The sequence below is a fragment of the Nesoenas mayeri genome (genome assembly GCF_963082525.1).
Source record: "Nesoenas mayeri genome assembly, chromosome: 1".
Lineage (NCBI taxonomy): Eukaryota > Metazoa > Chordata > Aves > Columbiformes > Columbidae > Nesoenas > Nesoenas mayeri.
This window is the reverse complement of record NC_137541.1, coordinates 189,667,791-189,689,177: the sequence shown is the minus strand read 5'-3', so window position 1 is coordinate 189,689,177 and position 21,387 is coordinate 189,667,791. Positions and strand designations below refer to the sequence as shown.

General features: G+C 43.2%; 2 protein-coding genes across 2 annotated transcripts in view; one reads left to right on the top strand and one right to left on the bottom strand.

The window, feature by feature from the left end:
* The window catches only part of BRCA2 (BRCA2 DNA repair associated), a 36,303-nt gene extending 29,558 nt beyond the window's left edge, over positions 1-6,745 (top strand). The window contains exons 20-26 of the mRNA XM_080347021.1: positions 1,175-1,296; positions 2,328-2,529; positions 2,759-2,925; positions 3,019-3,154; positions 3,794-4,050; positions 4,741-4,893; positions 6,184-6,745. Coding sequence (XP_080203147.1) covers positions 1,175-1,296; positions 2,328-2,529; positions 2,759-2,925; positions 3,019-3,154; positions 3,794-4,050; positions 4,741-4,893; positions 6,184-6,726 — 1,580 coding nt within the window. The 3' untranslated portion in view covers positions 6,727-6,745. The remainder of the gene's footprint in view (positions 1-1,174; positions 1,297-2,327; positions 2,530-2,758; positions 2,926-3,018; positions 3,155-3,793; positions 4,051-4,740; positions 4,894-6,183) is intronic.
* Positions 6,746-6,808: 63 nt separating this feature from the next.
* Positions 6,809-21,134, bottom strand: N4BP2L1 (NEDD4 binding protein 2 like 1). The gene is made up of 5 exons (XM_080347037.1): positions 20,897-21,134; positions 13,587-13,711; positions 12,938-13,026; positions 11,605-11,681; positions 6,809-9,410 (listed from the first exon to the last, which is right to left on the bottom strand). The coding sequence occupies exons 1-5, from the start codon at positions 21,016-21,018 to the stop codon at positions 9,182-9,184; spliced, it is 642 nt and encodes a 213-aa protein (XP_080203163.1). The 5' UTR covers positions 21,019-21,134; the 3' UTR covers positions 6,809-9,181.
* Between the last annotated feature and the right edge of the window lie 253 nt (positions 21,135-21,387).

Genomic DNA, 21,387 nt, shown 5'->3' with positions numbered 1-21,387 from the left:
CTGCCAGTGATTTCTAGTGAGAGTTTGAGGTCTGCTGTTGCTGTAAATGTCACAACTGGCTGCTTATTGCTAAAGCCTCATGAAGCTCCCTGTTGCCCAAGAAATGTGTTTGCTTCCCCTTAGGTTTGACTCAGCTAAACTGGAATGAGGAAGGGTATGTGGATTCTTGCCACACTGATTATGGATTCCAGCTGCCTTGATAACCTGGTCTGTTTTGGGGGAGTTTTTGTTGGTTTTGGTTTGCTGTTTTGTTGGGGTGTTTTGTTTGTTTTTTTGTTTTCCAAGAACAGATAGGATTCCATCACTAATGGTAGCCAGTGCAGTTCAGATTTCACAGGGTCACATCTACAACCCAGATAGCCTATCCCTTTCCATAAATCTTTCTCATGGTGATCTGTAACAATGAGTTGTTCTCTAACTGATTTATCAGAACCTGGAGTCCCTCACGATAACAAGGAAAAAGCAAATAAAACCATGCCCTAAAAAAAGGCAAACACTCACCACAAAATTCTTAGTTGAAATCAGAGATTGTTTTATAATTCTTAACTTCACTGATAAGAACTTCCACGTATCCGTGACCTCATTGTGTTGTTTCATGTTTGACTGGTAAACTTGTCTATACTGGAGTGTACTATGCTGAAGGAATTAATCAAACTAGTAGTAGCACAGTGACTTACCGAAGAGGAGGGTAATAGTTTCATGTAATAAAAGTTAACTTGGCTTTTAGCTGGTGTCCTAAGGAGGCTTCACATAAAGGCCTGTAGTCACCTGTTGTCCCAGATCTTGGTATCTTTGCAACTTTTTGGCTATACGAGAGGAAGAAGAAGTGACTGACATACAGAAAATACGGTCAACTATCAATGAAGTTTCATGGCAGCCCATCAAGTCTCCCACAACTGATACTGGCTTCCCCAAAGTTTGTATTATATTCTAATCTGTGTTGTATTTCAATGAATTAGATTTTTTTTTCTGCTTGTATTTTCCTAAGAGATATATATATATACACATATACACACATATATTATTTCGTGTGTAGTAGTGTTTTGTATTTTTATTCTGGCAAGGCCTATGTACTACCAGGCTTCTTACATAATTATTTCTTTTATTTTTATTTTTTTTTTTTTACTTTTAAAGTGTGTTGGTTGTACTGAACATAATGACTTTATTTCAACAGAGAGAACTCAAAGAACAACACCGAGATCACGCATAGTCACACGACAGCAAATCCATAATTTGCAAGATGGTGCGGATCTTTATGAAGCAATTCAGAATGCATCTGATCCTGGGTATATGGAGGTAACTGTAGATCCTACTAGGCCAATATTGAAATGCTCGTGAAATAACTACAATTTAGTACCTCCTGCTAAAATCAACCCTAACTTTGGGATTTTTCTACAGCATTCTTATTGCTAAACAAACTAAGATAAATAATTTTGAAAATATTTTAATGTATGCTTGTTTAAATAGATTAATAATATCTTGGATTGTAAAACAAAATCCTATTTTCTCTTGATATAAAAAATCCAGGATATAGCACAATTAAAAGCTAATGTTATTCGTAATTTTATTACTTTGCTTTGTCTTGCGTACATGAAAACTAAATGCATCTTGTAACTCTTGAGTTTCACACACTTATTCTTGCATGCTGTTCGCTGAAGTGTTTGCATGATTATATTGTTGTTGTTCTCTTCATTCCCTATTCCAGTTCAGTCACAACTTCTGTGTGTTTATGCCTTTATTGATAAAAATGCAGGCGATTAGTCCCTGGCAGTTGTTAAAATTAAATACATGCCTCACCATCTGCACGTCAGAGTCCTTGACTGCCATAAAGCCGTATGATTTGTGGCTTTATTTGGTCAAATGTTATGTATCTCTGTGGTGCTGCATGTAAAGGCATCTGGATCTTGAAGGCTTGGTCAGAAAGGTAATGCTCCCAATGTATTTTAGTGGAAATCCCTGTGTCAGCTCAGAGGTAGCAGCCTTCTGAGAGGTGCAACTCTTCTTCTCACAGAATTTTTTTCTAATATGGCAAGCATCCCTGTTGTATTAAATATTCACCGTAGTTATGCACTCTTAAGCAAGCTTCTCACTAATTATCACATAAAACCAGTATGTAATGTAATAATTAGACAATGGAGCACCAGCTGAGTACCAGTCAAGACTGGTGGCTCCTGTTGTGTTAACAAACCTCATTCAAGTCCTAGTACTGTGTCAGTTGAACAATGAATTGCTTGTAACAAACACTTAAGAAGGAGGCTACCTAGGAATCTTGACAGGATCTTTTTATTAATAAAAAAGATACTGAATACATTTTCTCTTGGCTATAGGGATATCTCAGTGAAGACCAATTAAAAGCTTTGAATGCTCACAGGCAGTTGATGAATGATAAAAAGCAAACTCGGATACGGGAGGAATTCAAGAAGGCTTTAGAGTCAGCAGAACAGGAAGAAAACAGTTGTTCCAAAAGAGATGTGTCTACTGTATGGAGACTATGTGTGGTAGACTACAGAAAGCAAGAAAAACATAAAGGTCAGTATTTGGAAAATTATAACTAACTTTTATCTAAACATGTTAACTGGCCAACATAGCAGGTAGATTTGTAGAGTTTCCCAAGAGTTTTCTAGCTTGCATGATAACACTTCCAGTTTTATTTGGTTTTGGTTTAGGGTTTTTGGGTGGGAGTGTTGTGGATTTATTTTGTTTAAAAGCCTTCACATTAGTATTGCACAGCTAATATATCTTGATCTGACATTGTTAGGAGTGATACTGAGTATCTGGCGTCCACTGCTGGATGTTTGTTCCTTGTTAAAGGAAGGCGGTCGGTACAGAATCTACCAGCTGTCAGCATCACAGGCCAAGGGAAGATCAGACTCAACTAACATACAGTTAACAGCAACAAAGAAAACTCAGTATCTACAATTGTCAGTAAGTGCTTGAAGTGCATAAAGATGTATCATTAAAATGTATCACAGTCTATGTAAGTGTGTTGTAAATACCTACGAATTTATGTTTCTTCAGGTATCACAGGAGATGCTGGCACAGATTTTCTTTCCAAGACAGGCTCTAAAATTCAGCCATTTGTTGGATCCTTCTTTTCAGCCACCATGTGCTGAAGTTGATCTAGTTGGCGTTGTAGTTTCTATTAGCAGAACAGGTACGTTGTGGACCACATTCATGTTCTTCCACTGCAGAAGCACTGATTTTTTTTATTTCAAAAGTCAAAATTATCTTCATGGTGTACTTGCATTTCAGGCCCATGAAAACCTGCTCATATAGGCATGATATGCTGGCAGATAATTCTGTTTTTGTAAATAAAAACTGTCCTTGCCTATTAGCTCAGGAGGATCTAGGCTCAAGAGCAGCTTTTATTTTTTTTCCATAAACAGTGGATGTAAGTTCTCACATCTGTGTTCAGTATCTGCAGAAGAACCACTGTGCGTGTACGTGAGCTCCCTCTTTCGTGTACAGTGTCATGGAATGAGTGGAACACAGGCACTGGAGCTCATGGGTAGGGATGGGGGATAATCATCTGAATAAAAAGGAGAAGCACCATAGGAGTACTGTTTTTTAAGCACTGGAACACATACTTGAGTTGTCTTCTGCAATCAGTAGGGAGACAGCGTAGAGAATGAATGAAGCATGAAACACCTGTCACCATGTGGATAGGCTGCCAGGTTATATTTATCAATACCCTTTCAAGATATGTGGCTTTTTTTTACAGATACAAATTGCTGTAATCTACCTTCACTTAAAGATTTAAGGTTTAATTTAGACCTTTTTTTCTTGCTTTTAGGTTTTGCTACTATGGTGTACTTATCTGATGAAAGCTATAATTTAGTGGCAGTAAAGATCTGGACAGATCTCAGACACTTTGCTATTGAAGATATAGTTGTCCGCTGTTCATTCATTTCTGCAAGCAACCTTCAGTGGCAATCTGAATTCAGATCAGCGATTCCTGTGCTCTTGGCTGGGGATCTTTCTGTATTCTCAGCCTGTCCAAAGGAAAAGTATCTTCAAGAGAAGGTTAATGAACTGAAAAGTATGATAGAGGTAAATAGGGAGATTTTTAGTTTAATGATTCATTCTAGTTACTGCTGTGTTACATTCTTCATCAGAAAGTCTGTTAGTACTATTGAATCTCTAAAACAAGTAATGCACATCATATTGAACTTGAGGGGATTTTATGAGAGATGGAGTAGGGCGTTAATGCACTTTTTCTGGAGGACTCTACATATCACCTATTGAATGGCTTTTTTTTTTTAAATTGAGCTCAACCAACACTGTCTTTAGGATGTGCCATAGAATCTTCTCTGGCTCACAAAAAATATTGTACCTGTCAATAAGGAATCTGTCATGGACAGTTTGGCTCTAGCCTTTTAAAAGTTGAAATTTACCATCTTATCTAGCCAAACATATTCAGTATTAGATTGTTCATTTCATTTATTATTTCAGTTTTCTAGCTGTGCTAAATATCATGTCTTGGTCATGCATTCTCACATGTTAGAGAAAAACAACTTTAAATACAAAAGGATTGTTTTCTTGCTAATAATAAAAGGAAGGTATGGTATTTCCCACCAAGAAAAGTGCAGCAGTCTTCTAAGCTGTTGGTTTGATACAAAATAAAATTCTAGTGGGATTATGATAAGAAAACAAAGTCCTAAATAGTTTGTTTCTGAGCATATAGTACTTACACAATTTGAAAAACAAATATTCTGCACTGTAAACTGTTCTCCTTTATAGAATGTGGCCTCGTTTTGCTCTGATGCAGAAAGTAAATTGATGAATTTGCTACGAAGAAATCTCTTGCTTACACCCACTTTAACTAAAAGATGTGGCTGGGAATGCCCCTCTCCTTCCTGCAGCTCAGGTCTTTATGCAGAGGATAAAACCTCGGTAAGCTTCTAGTAATTAATGTTGTGTTTATACTGACAGTACATACAGTAAGGATATCAGCAGGTTTTATATTGACAGCTGTGGTGAACGGTCTCACTTCTCAGCCCACTCTGTATGTTCTCTTAGGGGCAGTGCAGCCTGAGCAGCTTCCTCCGTGTGTGAGTTTAGGGTTGTTCCCCAGGAGCAGTACGTGAAAATCTCCCTTTGTGACCTGTGTTCTCATAGCATAATTCAAATATTCTGAATTTTATATAAGTAAAATGACTCATCCTTTCCCTATAGATGATTTATTGCTTCCTTGGTCCCACTGTGAAGATTATCTGACATGGATTTCATTGACATGGATGTCACTGGAAGGAAAAATCTTGATCTGTAATTTTTTCTTTCATGGCATTCTGCAGTTCCTACCTTTGTTTAGAAAATTTACCTCTTGGTGGTCTTTTCCTAGATATTGTTCACTGTTTTCAGGATTTAAAAGAGAAGAGATTATCACCTAGTAAATGTTTACATTTTATAAGTCTTGACAAAAACTGAGTTAAACAGCACTCAAGTTTCCCCTGAAGGCAGCTGGTGGCAATTTGCTCCTGATGTGGAGTACTGAGTGCAGTCAGAACAAAAATGTTTCCTGCCACTAGTTGTGAGGGAGGTGGAAACACCCTGATGGGATACCAGTTCCTGGGGACTAAATTTAGACTTATAAGGCATCCTTTTCCATTTCAGAGAGCGCTAATATTTCATTCTAAAGGTTTAGTGTATATCAAATTATTTAATATATTAACCAAGTTAAAACAAATGAGACAGTAAAGGTATTCTCAAGTGTGTGTTTGAATGATTTGCTGTGCAACATCTGTCTTGTGTGTATTATTATCTTAAAGTTTTTTGGTCTATATTCTACCCCTTTTTTCTTAGTGTTTATTTTTTCTTTTTTCCCCGTTTTAACAACCAAGTGAGGATATATCCAATGCAGTAGAAGACTTAACTCCTTTTTATGAGTGCTTTGATTCCTACCTTCTGGCACAGAAAAATTCCCTTACGTTTAGCTTAGATCTCAGAAACAGGATGCAAATGTGCTGTCTTAATGTACATGTAAACAGTGATTTATCAAGCATCAGTAATGGAAAGGATAATATTAGTCACCATCAGAACATACCAGACTAAAGTTAAGTTGGACATGAATGATGGCATAGCGGTTTTGTATCAGTTTTTTTTCCCCCATATTATGGAAGTAATTGAGGAAGTTGATGAAATAGGACATTCTATTCAACATAAGACTTATCTCTTTTTAACTAGGTCTCTTCTAAAATTGAAATAAAGCATCCAAGCCCTTTGTCAACTAGCACACCAAATATGAAACTTGTCACACCGGGGTCAGCAAAAACACCTTCATCTTCTACAATTAATGAAGAGCATCCCAAAAACAGCAAAAAGAGAAAAGCTATGGACTTGCTCAGTTGCATACCTGCCCCTCCACCCCTTACACCACTGTGTTCAATCATTTCTCCATCTGTAAAAAGAGCATTTCAGCCTCCACGAAGTTTGGGTTTACAGCGCAGCAAGTCATCAAAAGAAACAAATCGGAATATTGGTTGTGCTACTCACTATAGAAAATTGAGACAAACTGTCCATCTTCCTGAGAATGACCTGGTTGCTGATGAAGAGCTTGCAATGATTAATACACAAGCACTCATGAATAATTTACCAGAAGAAAAGAAGATCCATTATGTAAATGAAAACAGCGATACAATAGCTACTAATTTTTCTGATGATCTTTCACCCGAAAATAGTTCCAGGTCTACTGGGGAAGCAAATAACTCATCAAAAAGCAGTTCCTGAAGTAGCTGAGGCTCTTCAGAAGGACACAAAGGAACCTGAGGACTCACTGCCAGCCTGCAGAATGCTATGAAGGCTAAACCCTCAAAAATGCTACTGAATGCACATGTACAGTATTGTATATATTTCAAATTCAAATTATTTTTACACTTCGTACATTAAATTGTGATTGCACTTAATAAAGCTATATTACAAAAACAAATAGTCATGAAATGACATTTCATTTGCAAAATAATTTGGAGTAATCATACAGTTCTCACACAACCCTGTATTGTACAATAGCATCAGCGTAGCTGGAGTTTTGATGACACTTTGTTAGCCATTGCTTTGATTCTGATGGATTCTTAAATTACAGCAGGATCTTTGTCTCAGCCTGAAGCAATCAGCTTTGTTACCCTCTGCAGTATTAGAATAGTTGTTTGGCTGTCAGAAGTGGCACAGGGCAAAATAAACAATTCTCCAAGTTTGTTACCAAACATAACACTTTGAACTATTTCTCTGTAGTTCTGTCACAGTTCTTGTACTTTTCCCCTCAAGCTTTCCATATAGTGCTAAAAGAGGTTTAGAGGAGAGCTGTGATTATTTGTTTCATAGCAAAATGCCATACAAAGGTATTAATGGTAGATTCTTGGTTAGTATTTCTGAGCTCCTACTTCTTTAGAGAAGCACTTGAGGCCACAGCGTCATGAAAGATAATCAGATCTTTGTTTTCGCACTGGATCTTTCTGCTGAGACTGAGTCAGTACTTGAATTCATTACTTTGTTCTCACTAATTTCAACAGGTGGAGCTTCTCAGAATTGGAGTTTCTCCACTGGAGAGGGAAACAGTCCCACCGGACTGGCTGCCAACTCCATGTTTTAGGGAGCCTGTTGCCACACCGATGCTTGCCCTGCAGCTTCCCACCACGCATGGGCCAAAGGAGGGAAGATGTTTCAGAACAGAGCCCACCAGCTCCCATGCAACACCTTCTCAGGGGTCCTCTGCCTGGCACTGGGCTCCGGTGCTGAACTGGGGGCTGGACATTGTAGCAGGACTGGAGAGCTCAGGGGCTGACACAACCTGGCTGATGGTTCTGTAAACCCCTCTGCAACACTGCAGAGCCGGGCTCCCAGGCCCCCTAGCTCACAGTTATTCACAGTGATGATACTATTTCTTTAAATGCAGCTTGAGTACAAATGCAATTCATCTCATACATCACCCATGTCCTGCAGACAGCTTGGCTTTTGCACAGCAACAGCATATTTCTTTATACCTTTAATACTTGTCTGTCTGTTGAAGTGCTGGATGAATCACAGCTGTATCCATATTTCTCAATGTCCAATGTGAGCTGTCTTCACTTCCTACTGCAAAATAGCACACCAGTGCCCTGTGTGGTAACCCCTGACAGATAATCTGCACCTATTTAAAAAAAAATAGCCATCACAAATGCTGAGTTTTAAAAATGTTTCACAAGACTTCCTGATGAGGACATAGCAGAATTTAACAATATAGACAAAACTACTGCAGGATGGCTTATTTTCTCACTCATCCATCAGTCAGTGGCTTCTCAACACTTAGTGGTGGAAGGAGTTGATTTCTCCTCTTACAATAACATTTTTTTCCCCCACTTTCTTAGGTCATTGTTTTGTGCTTCTGAGTTAGTTTGGGTATTTGGTAGCCTGGTGCTTCAGCTATTCAGAGCTGCTCCTGTAGCCCTGTTCCTACTTAGACATTGACAAGCCTAACACTAATGTTTCCTTATAGGAGCCTATGTGCACTTGTCTCAAGATCAGTGGAATTCCTATGTCTTGGCAAAAATAAAGGTTTGGTGTGTTAAACTGTTTCACCTACAGGCTGGAGAAGCTGTTTGGCTGAGACAAAGCTGAAGTAAGACCAGCGTGAATCCAGACAGCAGAGGTGTAGATGGGGAGCAGCATCCAGTCATGCTACAATAGTCACAGGTACCTTTTCCACCATTCGCGCTGCCTCTCTTAAAGACGCAGTAATGCTTTAGGCAAGAGGGAGTGGGACAATACACAGGTCTGTACAGCCAGAGATAAAGTATTACAATGGCAAGAAATGACAGCAGCATGAAAAAGGTATTAGCCATATGGCCAGTAAGAAAGAAAGAATTTAAAAATATGAATTGTCATCTATTATTGACAGAACGTGATGCATAAAACAAACAAACAAAAAGCGTGTGGCACGGGGCCGTAAATGCCACCCTGAGCTTGAATGGACTTTCATGGAGGAAGAGAGATTAGAAGGAGCACAGTTTGTACTGGGGAGAGCGCCATTAAATCAGTCATGTAGAGCTGTGAGATCATTCCAGTGACATTTAAAATTTGTAAGAAATAAAAGTAATTTACAAAAGTAGTAGAAAAAATACAAGAATAAAAACCAGTTTAGAATAAAACATATGTAAAACTAGAGACTTTTATACCCTGATAATTCAAACACGCCGGGGAATCGACCTCCTCACTGAAATGGCATGTGGTTTGTACGTGCCACGTGAGCTCTTCTGGTTGAGAAGGCTGGATGGCGGTTGGAATGGGCATCCGTGCTGTAGGATGGATTTGGTCCATTGGAGCTTCTCTCATCTCTGCTTGGTTTTTCAGAGTGAAGAACACTGTGGAAGGTAACATTGTGCTCGTATTGTTCTTTCATCCGTTGTATTGTTTCTCGAGGGACACGATGAGTATTTCTTCTGTAAAGTCAACGTTAACAGAAAATACAACTATTTAGCTATCCTTGTATTAGAGGTTATCTGAAGCTTGCTACGGTTCCTCATATGGTCAGGATAACAGTTCATGTCCCCACTGATCTACTTCTAGACCTTTTTTGTCCAGATTGTTCTTCACTTCCACCTACTTCTTAAAAATATTTTTGTGATTGCTTAAAAAAATGTAACGCAAGTATTTCTGTGGGCAGGCAGGCCATAAGAAGTTAGACAAGTGCTTTGAAATGAAAGAGTGATGTAGAAGACCTGTGTATTATTTTATGTATTGCTGGGTTTTGGTGCTAAGGGGTTGTTAGCCTCAGGGTGAGCTTTCATACATCTGGAAAAATGCAGACAAGTGCTGGAGATAGCCCAGGCATTGACTCATAATCAACAAGTGCAGAGGTCAAAAACCTGTTGTTGCTCTGAGCGCAAGTGTAGGAAAATCATACCTGGTGTGGCTCAGGCTTCAGTGCAGATTGGTAAGGGGAGGGGACCAGGATGCTCAGACATGCCGGGCTGTCTGGGTAGGCCGGAAACAGCCACAGCCTCTCTAGACATCAGTGGGAATTATTTTTCCAAACACCACAAGGAATTTCTGATTGTCTGTGAGTTTGCAAACTCTGAATATCTTTGGTTTTGCTATTCAGCTCTATAAGGCACAATTTCTGATCTAGAATCTAAGTTTGTTCTGCATTCATATTTTCAAAGCCTTGTGTTGTGCAAATCCTGCATCCCTCAACACTGGAGCAGCTGAGGGAGCTGGGGCTGTTTAGCCTGGAGAAAAGGAGGCTGAGGAGAGACCTTATCGCTGCCTACAACTACCTGAAAGGAGGGTGTAACATAGAGGGTGCTGGTCTCTCCTCTCAAGTAGCAAGTGATAGGACAAGAGGAAATGACCTCAAGCTGTGCCAGGAAAGGTTCAGATTGGATATTAGGGAACATTTCTTCATGGAAAGGGTTGTTAGACATTGGAACAGGCTGCCCAGGGCAGTGGTGGAGTCACCATCCCTGGAGGTGTTAAAAGATGTATAGATGGGGCTCTTAGGGACATGGTTTAGTGCCAGAGTTAGGTTACGGTTGGACTTGATGATCTTAAGGGTCTCTTCCAACCAAAATGATTCTATGATTGTTTTTCCTGTACCTTGGCCTATAATGAAGGATTACTGGTAAAGTCTGCCCCTGCAGTGATGCCCTACAGACGCTCCCAGCTGGAGCTGCGCAAGGGGGAGCTGACACGCACGATTGCTGAGGCTCTTGGTGTCAGCCCCAAGCCAGCAGCCACCATCTGCCATGTCCTGCCTCACCGCGGAGCCACCAGCACCCTGGGTCACAGCCCGCTGCCGTTTGTCACTGTCATGCACAAAAAGGAGCAGCGCCAACTTTGGACTAGAGATCCCACCTGGTACCACATAATAAATCAGTCAGAATGAAGCACCCGTGACCTGTTTACTTGTGATAACAAGTAAGGTAGCGCCTGTCAGCTTCTGGATCTAGTCGATGGGGGTGCACTCGCCAATGTAACACAGTTTATAGCCAGTTGGGTAAGAGCTAGAAAAGTAGCCCGCGTGGATGTTTTTGTGATATAACCATCAACCCTGCAGCCACTAGTCAAACTAAGATACTTAGAGCCATATTGGGCTGCCTCTATATCCTATCATGTCATGTGGAGTTGATATGATCATTGTATCCTTTTTTTTCTGTGTATGGTAAGATCTTTAGAAAGATCCCCTAGAACCCTATATATTGACCACACTTACTGTAGCATCCCACCACACTACAGTAAGATAATCTTTGTTACGGTTACATTTTCTAAGAACATAAGTCTGAATATTGTCTGCAGTGCTTAGATGTGCTTTTTGTGCCCAGACATGAAGAATGCTGCTCAAAATACAGAATAAAAACCAATATTCTTGCCCTGAGAAGCTTTCAGCATAAAGACATGCTCCAGGGGGTTGCTTTTTCTACTGCCGGACTCACTGCAGCACAAGTCAGGCTCTTTCAGGGCTGAATTCACTGCAGACCAGGTACTGAGAAATAGAAATTTTCCACAACACTCCTTCTGTTGTCAAGTACTAGGTTACTTTTTAGGGTATATGAAGAGGAAGAGGGCTGACCTTCCTCAGAACACATCAATAAAATGAGAAGCCGTCTCTGCTGTATCAAAGAGAAGAAGATGTACCTTGTCAGTTCTCGAACATTGAACTTCCAGGGTGTATCTGGTTCTTGAAATATAACTTCATATCTATTTTCACGTGCCTGAAGAAGAACACAGAAGTTTTAGACGTATGATGGCCGAGCTCAGGAATCTGCCAGATCGCCTGAGGTTTTATCTGGCTAAGACAGGGGTGTCAATCTCCTTTTCAATGGGGCCACATCAGCCTCCTACATTTCTGTAGGAGTTTACATTTCTGTAGGAGTAGTTACATTTATACAGTCCTAAAATTACATTTGGCCCTTTGAAGGCAACCGCGAGACTGATGTGGCTGCTGGTGAAAACGAGTTGGACACCCCTGGGCTAAGTGACGTATCCTATGTACCAGGAGCCAGAAAAAGGAAGATAACCATGAATCCCATCAATGGGCTGGTCTGAGGCCCAGTTGGTTCATTTCCTTCTACATCAAAGCATTTGAGTCTCCCAGCAAAACCTGCCTCAGCGTTGCCCCCAGCCCCTGTCCCCCATGGCCAAACCATCCTGGCACCTGAGGAAGTCACAGAGGGTTCAAGAGCCACAGGTTGGTGGAGCTTCTGAAGTGTGAGCTCAACATGGATCAGCCATGATACTTCCAGCCACTGAGCCTTCAGACCTCAGTTTTTTTCAAGATAAAGCAACGTATTTGTGTATGTGTATATATGTATACACACACACACACATATACGCACAGAAATAGACATCACATGTATATATTTACTACAGTAATTGATTGCTTTTGTTTTGATTTGGGGGAAAGGAGGCAGGGAAGTCTGTTGACCTTTTGTACATCTTGACCCCCCGGCTGTGCTCCCGCGCTCACTTCCTGGGCACCCACAAACATTCACAGCTGCGGCTAGAGTGACATGTCCAGGCTTTCCAGCACTGCGATTCATCTTCTGGCAGGAGATACCAATGTGTCTTTGAAGACTCTTTATGGTATATTTTTCACAAGTCATAAACTAAAATAGTAAGTTATATCCTGATATATTTGTGAACTAATAGATTGGGAACTGTTCAATTCATGTCACTGCTGGGGAAGGGGATGACATCCTCATCACCAGGAAGTAAAAGGGCAAGTTCAAAGATACTTCAGTCTTTCAACTGTTTTTTCCTTCACTGAGTGATACAGCTGACTAGACAAAACAACTACACTTGCACCTCTTTCCCTACTTTGTCACATTATCAAGCTTTAACTCTAACTAGAGAACTAAGGACAAATAAATGTAATTATTTTTAGCCGTGTTAAAAACAGTTACAGTCAGATCACCTCTTAAATACCATAGCTGGGCATATAAAAGCAAAAACTCAGAGCTTTCCCTACCATCATCACGTACGGCTTCATTTCCCAAGCATGGATGTTGGTATTATCAATAATAACGGGGCTTTTCCCATTCTTCATTGCCTTGCGTGCTGTAATGTAACAAACACGTTAAGTAAAGCTAACATACTAAATAACAGACTGAGCCAAGTCTTACCAGCCCCAAAGTGTCCCCTCTGCCTGCTGCTGGCACGCTGGGTTCCCCAAGCACGAGCAGAGGTCAATGTGCAGCCGATGCTCCCCTGGAGGAGGAGATGCAACCACCCAGTGGCAAGGTCTGAACCTCTCGTAGAACGAACTTAGTGGTATCACAGCACCAGGTATTTACACCAGCTACAATTGGCTTCTATTTGCAAAAGATCCCAGGTTTATGACCTATGAGCAGCTGCTGGGCTGGCAGTCACAGGACACCCGCTGTCACCAAGCTTCAGCCCTGCTACCTCACAGCCACCGCTTTACTTTCTGAAATAACATCTATCAATCACCAACATTTGTCATCTCTCATAAGTCAGAGAAAATAAAATCAGATTCTATTTTTTTTAACCAGGATCCCATGAAGTGCACTGTATGACACCACTTTGAGATATTTTATTTTGGGGGCTAAGTTTAAAGACAGACTGACAAGCAAACCCTCTGGATTGAGTTTGGTCACCTCTCTTCTGGTTCCATTTGTGCGCATCCTCTAGGAGGTCAGGCTCAAACATGTATACACCGTTTTCGATAAAGTAGTCATCAGTACTGAGAACTACAGCACTGGGATACTCACGTTTCAGTTGTCTGAAAAAAAATATATATAAAAGAAGCATTAATATATGCTAACACATGCCTTTAATAGAGACCATTAAATCAAGAGCCATATGAATGCTCTGCAAATATACACAATTTTAAAATATCCCCGCTTAGAGGATCTGAAAGTATTGTAATCAATAGATGGACACATAGGGCGAAAGGAACGGAGTTTAAAGGCATGCCCTTGATTCCTTTAAGTCAGCAGAGCAATCTACACTGCTCTACCAACATATGAGTCTTTAATCATATTAATATATTCAGTTTTTCTGTCTGTCTCAGAAGGCATGATTATTTATAACAAACCAAAGCAAACAAACCTGCTAATCGCATGGATGTTGGTCTCAAAAGACAATTTGACCACGAGAGTTCTGCTACAAAGAGATTTTTGAAGATAACCAGGAGGAATGTGCCATCCAGTCAAGACGGGCTATAGCACCGTCAGCTTGTCGTGTTCTTTTATTTTCCTTTTTGTTGTTGACTACAAAGCACTTTTTAAAAAAAAATTGCAAACAAACATCTGAGTGCTCAGTCAATATTTCTTCTTATATGTTGCAATTTTATGGTTCTTTCTGCTTTTCACTTTCACCGTTTCAGTTAATGCTCCTCTTGTAGAGGTGAGTAATTTCCATTTCTTTTCAGCTTTTAATCATGTTTTATAAACAAACCTGAGTTGCTTAGATTGGCACTCCCAAATGCAACTGACCCGTAAAACAGTGCTGCGGCGCTCTGTGGCACAGGGCAGCCCCCGTCCCTTCACACCGACATGTGTCCCACCACGACACTCGCTCACACCGCGACACCCACAGAGGGTGGATGAATTGTGTCCTGCCAAAAGGCGACCAGCTGCCTCGCAGGCAGTGACCGGCTCTAGGAGCTGGAAATCACGGCTTCTGGGGGGTTTAAATATGAAACATTCCTCTGCCAGCCCTTAGAGAGCACAACAACAACAACAACAACAACAACAACAACAACATGCAAAATTGTGTTCCCATTTGTGTGTGATCCAGATTTATTTGTGTCCATAGACAGAATTGTCTATTTTTTCACTCGAGGGAGTGCTGGGGGAGGAGAGAGTCTCTGCAAGATGTCAGGAAGAACCCACAGCATCATCTCACTGTTCTCTGTCTCCCTGGGGCCCAAAATGCCACTGAAAAAGAAATTAAGGTCAATCCAGAAATCCCACAGCTCTCGGGCATGAACGCTGCTGCCCTGTTATCGCACACCAACCATGTGTAGTCTCGAGTCCCTGGGACTTGTCTGAGCCTCCTTGATAAAACACTTCTCTTCCATCCCCACAAGCTGCAAAACAACTATTTCTCTATGTCTCAGTTGAGCAAGGGAAGAGGTGCCTCTAGGTTATCAGCGAAAAAACACACAGACAGAAAAGGCTTAATTCTGTCCTCTTCAGCTCTGCCCTAACCGTTTACTTACAATTTTACCCTAATCTGCCTGCTAGCAGCAATTCTTCACTAGGACTGCATGTTGCATTTAGTTGAATAAAGGTCAGCTTTTAGCTTTGCTCCATCTCCACTGTAACCTTGATCATCTGCCAATTAATTAATAAGAGTATGTGGTAATGACCTCCCCAGAAAGCAGCGACTCATTGCTGATGGACCAGCCAGGGTGGACTTCACAGCGCTGGGCTGTAGCCACTCAATGATGTAGCATTTAGCACCTACATGTCATTATCTTCCAGCTCCAAAGAGATGTTTTATCCACATAATTACTGCTGGGCAAACAGATCTAACAGAAGTCCTGTTGCAAACCGTTAGCAAACAGTCAAATCATTTTTGCTTTAATTTTGGACCCAGGTAAATGAAAAGTATGGGAGCACCTAATGCTTATCTGGTTACTCTTGTGCTGCTAAACTGATATATCCAGCTCTCACTATATTTCAGCACCTCACCTTTCCCACTGCTTTACCCATCTGCATCACCAGCTCTTCTCTAAAAATGTGACTGTGCTAAAACAGGTGTCATCCCTTTAGCTACAGTTAGGCACATAAAACTGTACACTTTAAGAAAAGATCTCAGGATTACCTGGACACACTGCTGGCTCGTGTTCAGCCGGCTGTCGACCAGCAGCTCCAGAGAAAGTGGGATGTATCCTCCACTTGCCATAAATCTCCTCAAACCCTTTTTCCCCCTTCTACAAAGTGAAGCAGATTTCTACACCAGGTACTGTAGCTGACTAGATCAGCTGCCTCAGTGAATAGATAGGTGGCTTTAGCGTCTCCTGTGTTATTCATCTGAAGATGCTTTCCAATGATCTATATTGGTTATAAGTCTCCTTTTTTCTAAATATAATCTTCATTGTTTTCAAGTAATCATTTCATATTTTAAATGTACCTATAGGCAACAAAATATTCATGGTTTCTACTAGCTGAATTCTTGAGAGTACTTGGGAGAAGTCTCCATGATCACTAGTAATATAGAATAATTTCAGTTGGAAGTGACCCTCAAGATCATCGAATCCAACCATAACCTAACTCTGGCACTAAACCATGTTCCTAAGAGCCTCATCTATACATCTTTTAAACACCTCCAGGGATGGTGACTCCACCACTTCCCTGGGCAGCCTGTTCCAGTGCCTGACAACCCTTTCCATGAAGGAATGTTTCCTAATATCCAATCTGAACCTTCTCTGGCACAATTTGAGGCCATTTCCTCTCATCCTATCACTTGGACAGAAAAAAATCCATAACTCTGTTTCATAGGCTGTTTTTCCATCAGAAAATTTGAAAATAATTTCTGTTTTGAGCCTGGCAAGCAGATTGGAAGGAACATTTTCAGTGCTCAGAAGGCAACAGAACAGCACATCAGGCAGATCTCAGAGCCGGCAAATTCTCACGCTACTTCCCACATAATGGAGATCAGAACACGTGTGCACTGACATCACATACAACCACTTGCTCTGGTCACTATTCCTAACACAAAACATTCCACGGTGTTTAAAAACCTTTTGTTTCAGCCAAAAAAACCCCAAAACAAACAGAAGAGATGTGGAGCACATGGCCAGTGCTACCAGCTGCCTGCTGTGTTATAACAACGGCTGGTGCCCCGAGGACTTTGCCCTGCTGGCAGAGCATGTACATGCCTTTGGTACGTGCCTTTGTGCCTCTCCCGCGGGCTCAGAGCAGCGGCTGCATTTTGTAAAGCACCAGGCTGCGTGTTCCACTTGATAAACAGAGTCAGGAGAATCACCTGACGCACTTTTCTACTAAGGAAATGTTTACAATGCGTGGCCACCTGGCAGCAGGAGCTGCAGAGCTGAGGTCCACAAGCCCTGTCGGAGCCGCAGTTCTGTGGGGCTGGCCCAGGGCTGGCAGTGCTGGCACAAACTGGGCAAAAGCAGCAGAGAGAACTGGAGAAGAGACAGATTGTGCCAAGCAGTGATGCCTCAGCACCAATGCATTTTTTTTTTTTTCCCTTCTTGCTCCCTCTGTGCTTCATAAGGGAGTACAAGAACAAATTCAAGAGATAAATCAAAGCAGTGGCTGAAAAGTTGCATGTTTGATCATGCCCAGCCTGGTGCTTGAGCAAAACTGCCAGATGGAGGGTTACATATAGCACGAGTTGTGCATCATAGCAATATCTTGCAGAAGAGCTGGAAGAAGCTACTGTGCAACAAGTCTGTTGAGGAAGCAGGTATGAGCTTGTATGCGGCTCATTAGAGTTCTGAGACATTTTTGGAAGCTATACCTGCTACTGCACCTCAGATAACTGTTGTCTTAGCAGTTGTCCAGGTCTGATCACAAGATCTGTACTGTGAAGTCAAGGGGTAATGTGTTCAGGAGGAGGGTGTTACATGCACCTGATGGAGGTGATTGGAGATACCCAACTATCCCTCATCTCCTACGTGCTCCTGTTGGTGGCGACACACAGTGAAGGGTCAGAGGGAGCTGGTTAGGGTCACATCAAATATGTGTTCAGGGAAGTATATTCTAAACAGCGGAGCAACTGGAAAGGTTTGAAACTTGGTGGTGAGCAGATCAGTTCCTCGTTCTACCTCGACTGTTCAATATACCACATCCTTCGTTGTCTTTACCAGAAACCAAAATCCAGACCTGAACAGGTCTATGCCAATGTCGTGCTTCTCTGAGCTCGGGGAGTGACTGGGATGGGGAAATCATTTAACAAAGGTGCTGTTACTAAATCTTACAAAGTTGGATCCAAGTGGTGCTGAGTGTGGTTACTGAAGGGTCAGGGAAACCAGTTGTGGATCCAAGGTTGTTCCCAGGATTGTGTGACAAACTGAAAATGGAGCTGGAGCTGTTGTGATATCACCAGCAATAACGTTCACAGTTCCTGACACTTCTGAGCCTGGAAAGATGTGCAAGTTGTAACAGAAACACTGGCTGATACAAAGAATGGACAGAGGCATGTGTGAAAGTGTCAGAAGAAACAACAGAGCAAAGGTTAAAACAACAGCACACGCTGACAGTCGTTATCAGCAATAAAACTGGGAAAGGTGCTGTTTACACATCCCAAAGGCCAGTGCTCCGCTAAGGCCCAGCGCAGGTAACTTGCTGCTGGAAGATGCAAACCCTGAGAGCAGACGTGAGGACGGCCAGGGGGTCACAGCAGCACACACGCACCTCCCTTCCTCCTCTCCTTCCAACAGGAGAGAGGCTGCAGCTGTAAATACACCCAAAATGGGAAAATGAAAATAACAAGCAAAAACTTTGCCTAAGATCCATGGAGTACCAAGTAAGCAAAATTTGGAGGCGAAAAGATGGCAGTGTAGTAACGGCTCCCTGCTAGAGCACACAGCAGAGCTGACCCACGTGCACCCCGGTGCCACCAAGAGGAACCCAGAAGAGGAACTGAGGATGGGAGAGCTGAAGGTCCTTGTCCTCTCTGATTTTGGGCAGACCGCTTGTGCACATGCATCTTGGGGCGTGCAAGTATTTGGCTGTGATAGCGTGGGTGAATAAAATCTGAGAGAATAACTTTGAATGGATAAAATGATCTTACCAAGGATTTTGCAAATAAATACCACTTTCCTCCTCCAGTGGGATCTTGCACTGAGCTTTGCTGCAGTAGTTTTCTGCAAGCATCACTTTGCTTAGCACATTGTGTTTAACAACACCAAAAGGTACATAATGGGGGAATAGCAAATCTCAGAATTTTCTTGGTGCAATCCTTTCGTAATCTGGACAGAGTTAAGGGAGAGGTATTAAGTGCTATTTTTATGTCTGCCCTTTGATCTGTGTACTGCTGAATGGCCAAATACAGTGATACAATTAACAAGGGCTAGAAACAGAATGAGTTCCTCTAACATTCATCTCACGGGAGACTAAAACAACACTTAAAACTGATTTTGTTGATCTGTCATTAATAGTTCATCTTGTGTTTTGACCTAAAAAAATAGGTGAGTCAGTTATTTGCACTGGCTGAGAATATGGCCCCAAATCATTACATTCTTGTACTATGTGAAGACCCAAACCACTCTGAAGGAGAAGGGGCCTGTACTTGACCTCTTTAGGGAGAGACATCTATTTTGGGTGTCAGTAAAAACACAGTATTTGGCCATTCATTAAAGCACTTGATCTTGCAGAAGTCCTGTGAGGCAGAAGGCACAGTGTGACAGGGAGGACTGTACTGAACAGAGGAAACTGCAGATGAACCCAGGGTCTCATGCAGCTTCTTGGTGCCACCGTTGACAGCAGAGACTTCCCTGCATCAGCCCGTGATACCAGCGCTGGTTCCTCACCCGAGCACACTAAGAAGACAACAAATGCTCCTCTTTTGATGGAGAGTGGGTGGCACTGGGAGCTGTGAGATCCCAGACTCTGAGATTCTGTGATACCAGGCAATGGCTGTGCTGTGTCACGCTGAATGCGGTGCCGTCTCCCAGTGCTTCCCTCTGGGTTTTCCCACCTACTTTTAATCAGTCTTGGAGCAGTTGTCTGCCTGTATTATATACCACGACAGCTCTGACCAGGAGTGCAGGAGATCATGAAAACAGAAGTCAGAGCTGTTGTCAATTTTCACAGTAGGAGAGAGGAAATACGTGACTGTGTGATTAACCACCACCACAAAAAAAAACCAAAAGAAAGGCACCAGTCTGACACTTTTTAAAGAAGAAATGAAACTACCTTGACTTGGGTGATTAGTCAGTCTTGCTAGAAGCATTCCTTTGGCTGTGCTTACTCAGAACACCACCACACACTCCTGTAGGCAGTATGCCCATAGAGCAGTTACAGGTAGTGGAGCAATGAAACTTTGAGCCATTTCTGAAGACACGGGAGGTTTCCAAATGGCTGCGCTAATTCAAGGTTCCTGCAAGACTTCCACTTCCCTCCCAAGCCAGAAAACCAGCTCTGAACTGGTGCCTCAACCTTCTTCCAAGGCACCCGACAGCAGCGCTCCCCGGTCTGTGCTGCCCAGCGGCACCCACAGAATCACAGAATGTTAGGGATTAGAAGGGACCTTGAAAGATCATGCAGTGCAATCCCCCTGCTGGAGCAGGAACGCCCAGATGAGGTTACACAGGAATGTGTCCAGGCGGGTTTGAATGTCTCCAGAGTAGGAGACTCCACAATCCCCCTGGGCAGCCTGTTCCAGTGTCTGTCACCCTCACCGAGAAGAAGTTTCTTCTCAAATTTAAATGAAACCTCTTGTGTTCCAGTTTGAACCCCTTACCCCTTGTCCTATCATTGTTTGCCACCGAGAAGAGCCTGGCTCCATCCTTGTGGCACTCACCCTTTATATATTTATAAACATTAATAAGGTCACCCCCCAGTCTCCTCTTCTCCAAACTAAAGAGCCCCAGCTCCCTCAGCCTTTCCTCATAAGGGAGATGCTCCACTCCCTTAATCATCTTTGTTGCCCTGCGCTGGACCCTCTCCAGCAGTTCCCTGTCCTTCTGGAACTGAAGGCCCAGAACTGGACACAATATTCCAGATACGGTCTCACCAGGGCAGAGTAGAGAGGGAGGAGAACTTCTTTCGACCTACTACCCCGGGGGTCAGGGGGTCCCCCAGCCCGGCCCGGCTGCGCCCCGCGGCGCCGCTTCTCCCCGGCACACACACACAGAGCTGCCCCGCACACCCGCCGCACGCCGGGGCTCGTCCACCGCCCGTCCCCGGGCCGAGGGAGCGGCCGGAGCCGAAGGACAGAGACCCGCCGCCGCCACGAAAGGCGAAGGGCTCGGGAGCCGCCGCCTTACCTGGCCAGGGTGCTCTTCCCGGAGCCCGGCAGCCCCCGCAGCAGCACCAGCCTCCCGCCGAAGCGGCCCCGCGGGGGCTGCAGGCTGAGCGCCCCCAGGGCGCGGAGCAGCTGCTCATCCATCCCCGCGGCCCAGGGGCCGGGCCGGGGCGGCCCCGGCGGGGAGCGGGTGGTGGCAGCGGCCGGGCCCGGCCCGGAGCGGCGGGGCGGGAGGGGGGACCCGGGGCGGCCGCTCCGGAGCCCGGTCCCGGCCCCGGGAGAGCGGCGGGAGCCGGGGATCCGGCCCTGAGCGCCCCTACGGCTCGTTCTGCGCTTGGACGGGCGAGCGGGCGGAACCTCCCGTCCCGCAGCGGAGGGTGGGTTTGGATCTGAAGTTTCCGAGACTCTTCCCCTGTGAAAATGAAAGTTGCCTTAAAGAGAAATAGACAGGAACGAGAGGACATTCGCGACTCATATAGCAGAACGATCCAGTTATGGCACTAGCTTTGAACT

Coding starts and splice junctions, on each gene's coding strand:
- N4BP2L1 (XM_080347037.1), bottom strand. CDS start 21,018: ATGGATGAGCAGCTGCTCCGCGCCCTGGGGGCGCTCAGCCTGCAGCCC. Junction 13,712..20,896: donor GGGAAGAGCACCCTGGCCAG/GTAAGGCGGCGG, acceptor ATTTTTTTTCAG/ACAACTGAAACGTGAGTATC. Junction 11,682..12,937: donor TGAAGCCGTACGTGATGATG/GTAGGGAAAGCT, acceptor GTTCTTCTTCAG/GCACGTGAAAATAGATATGA.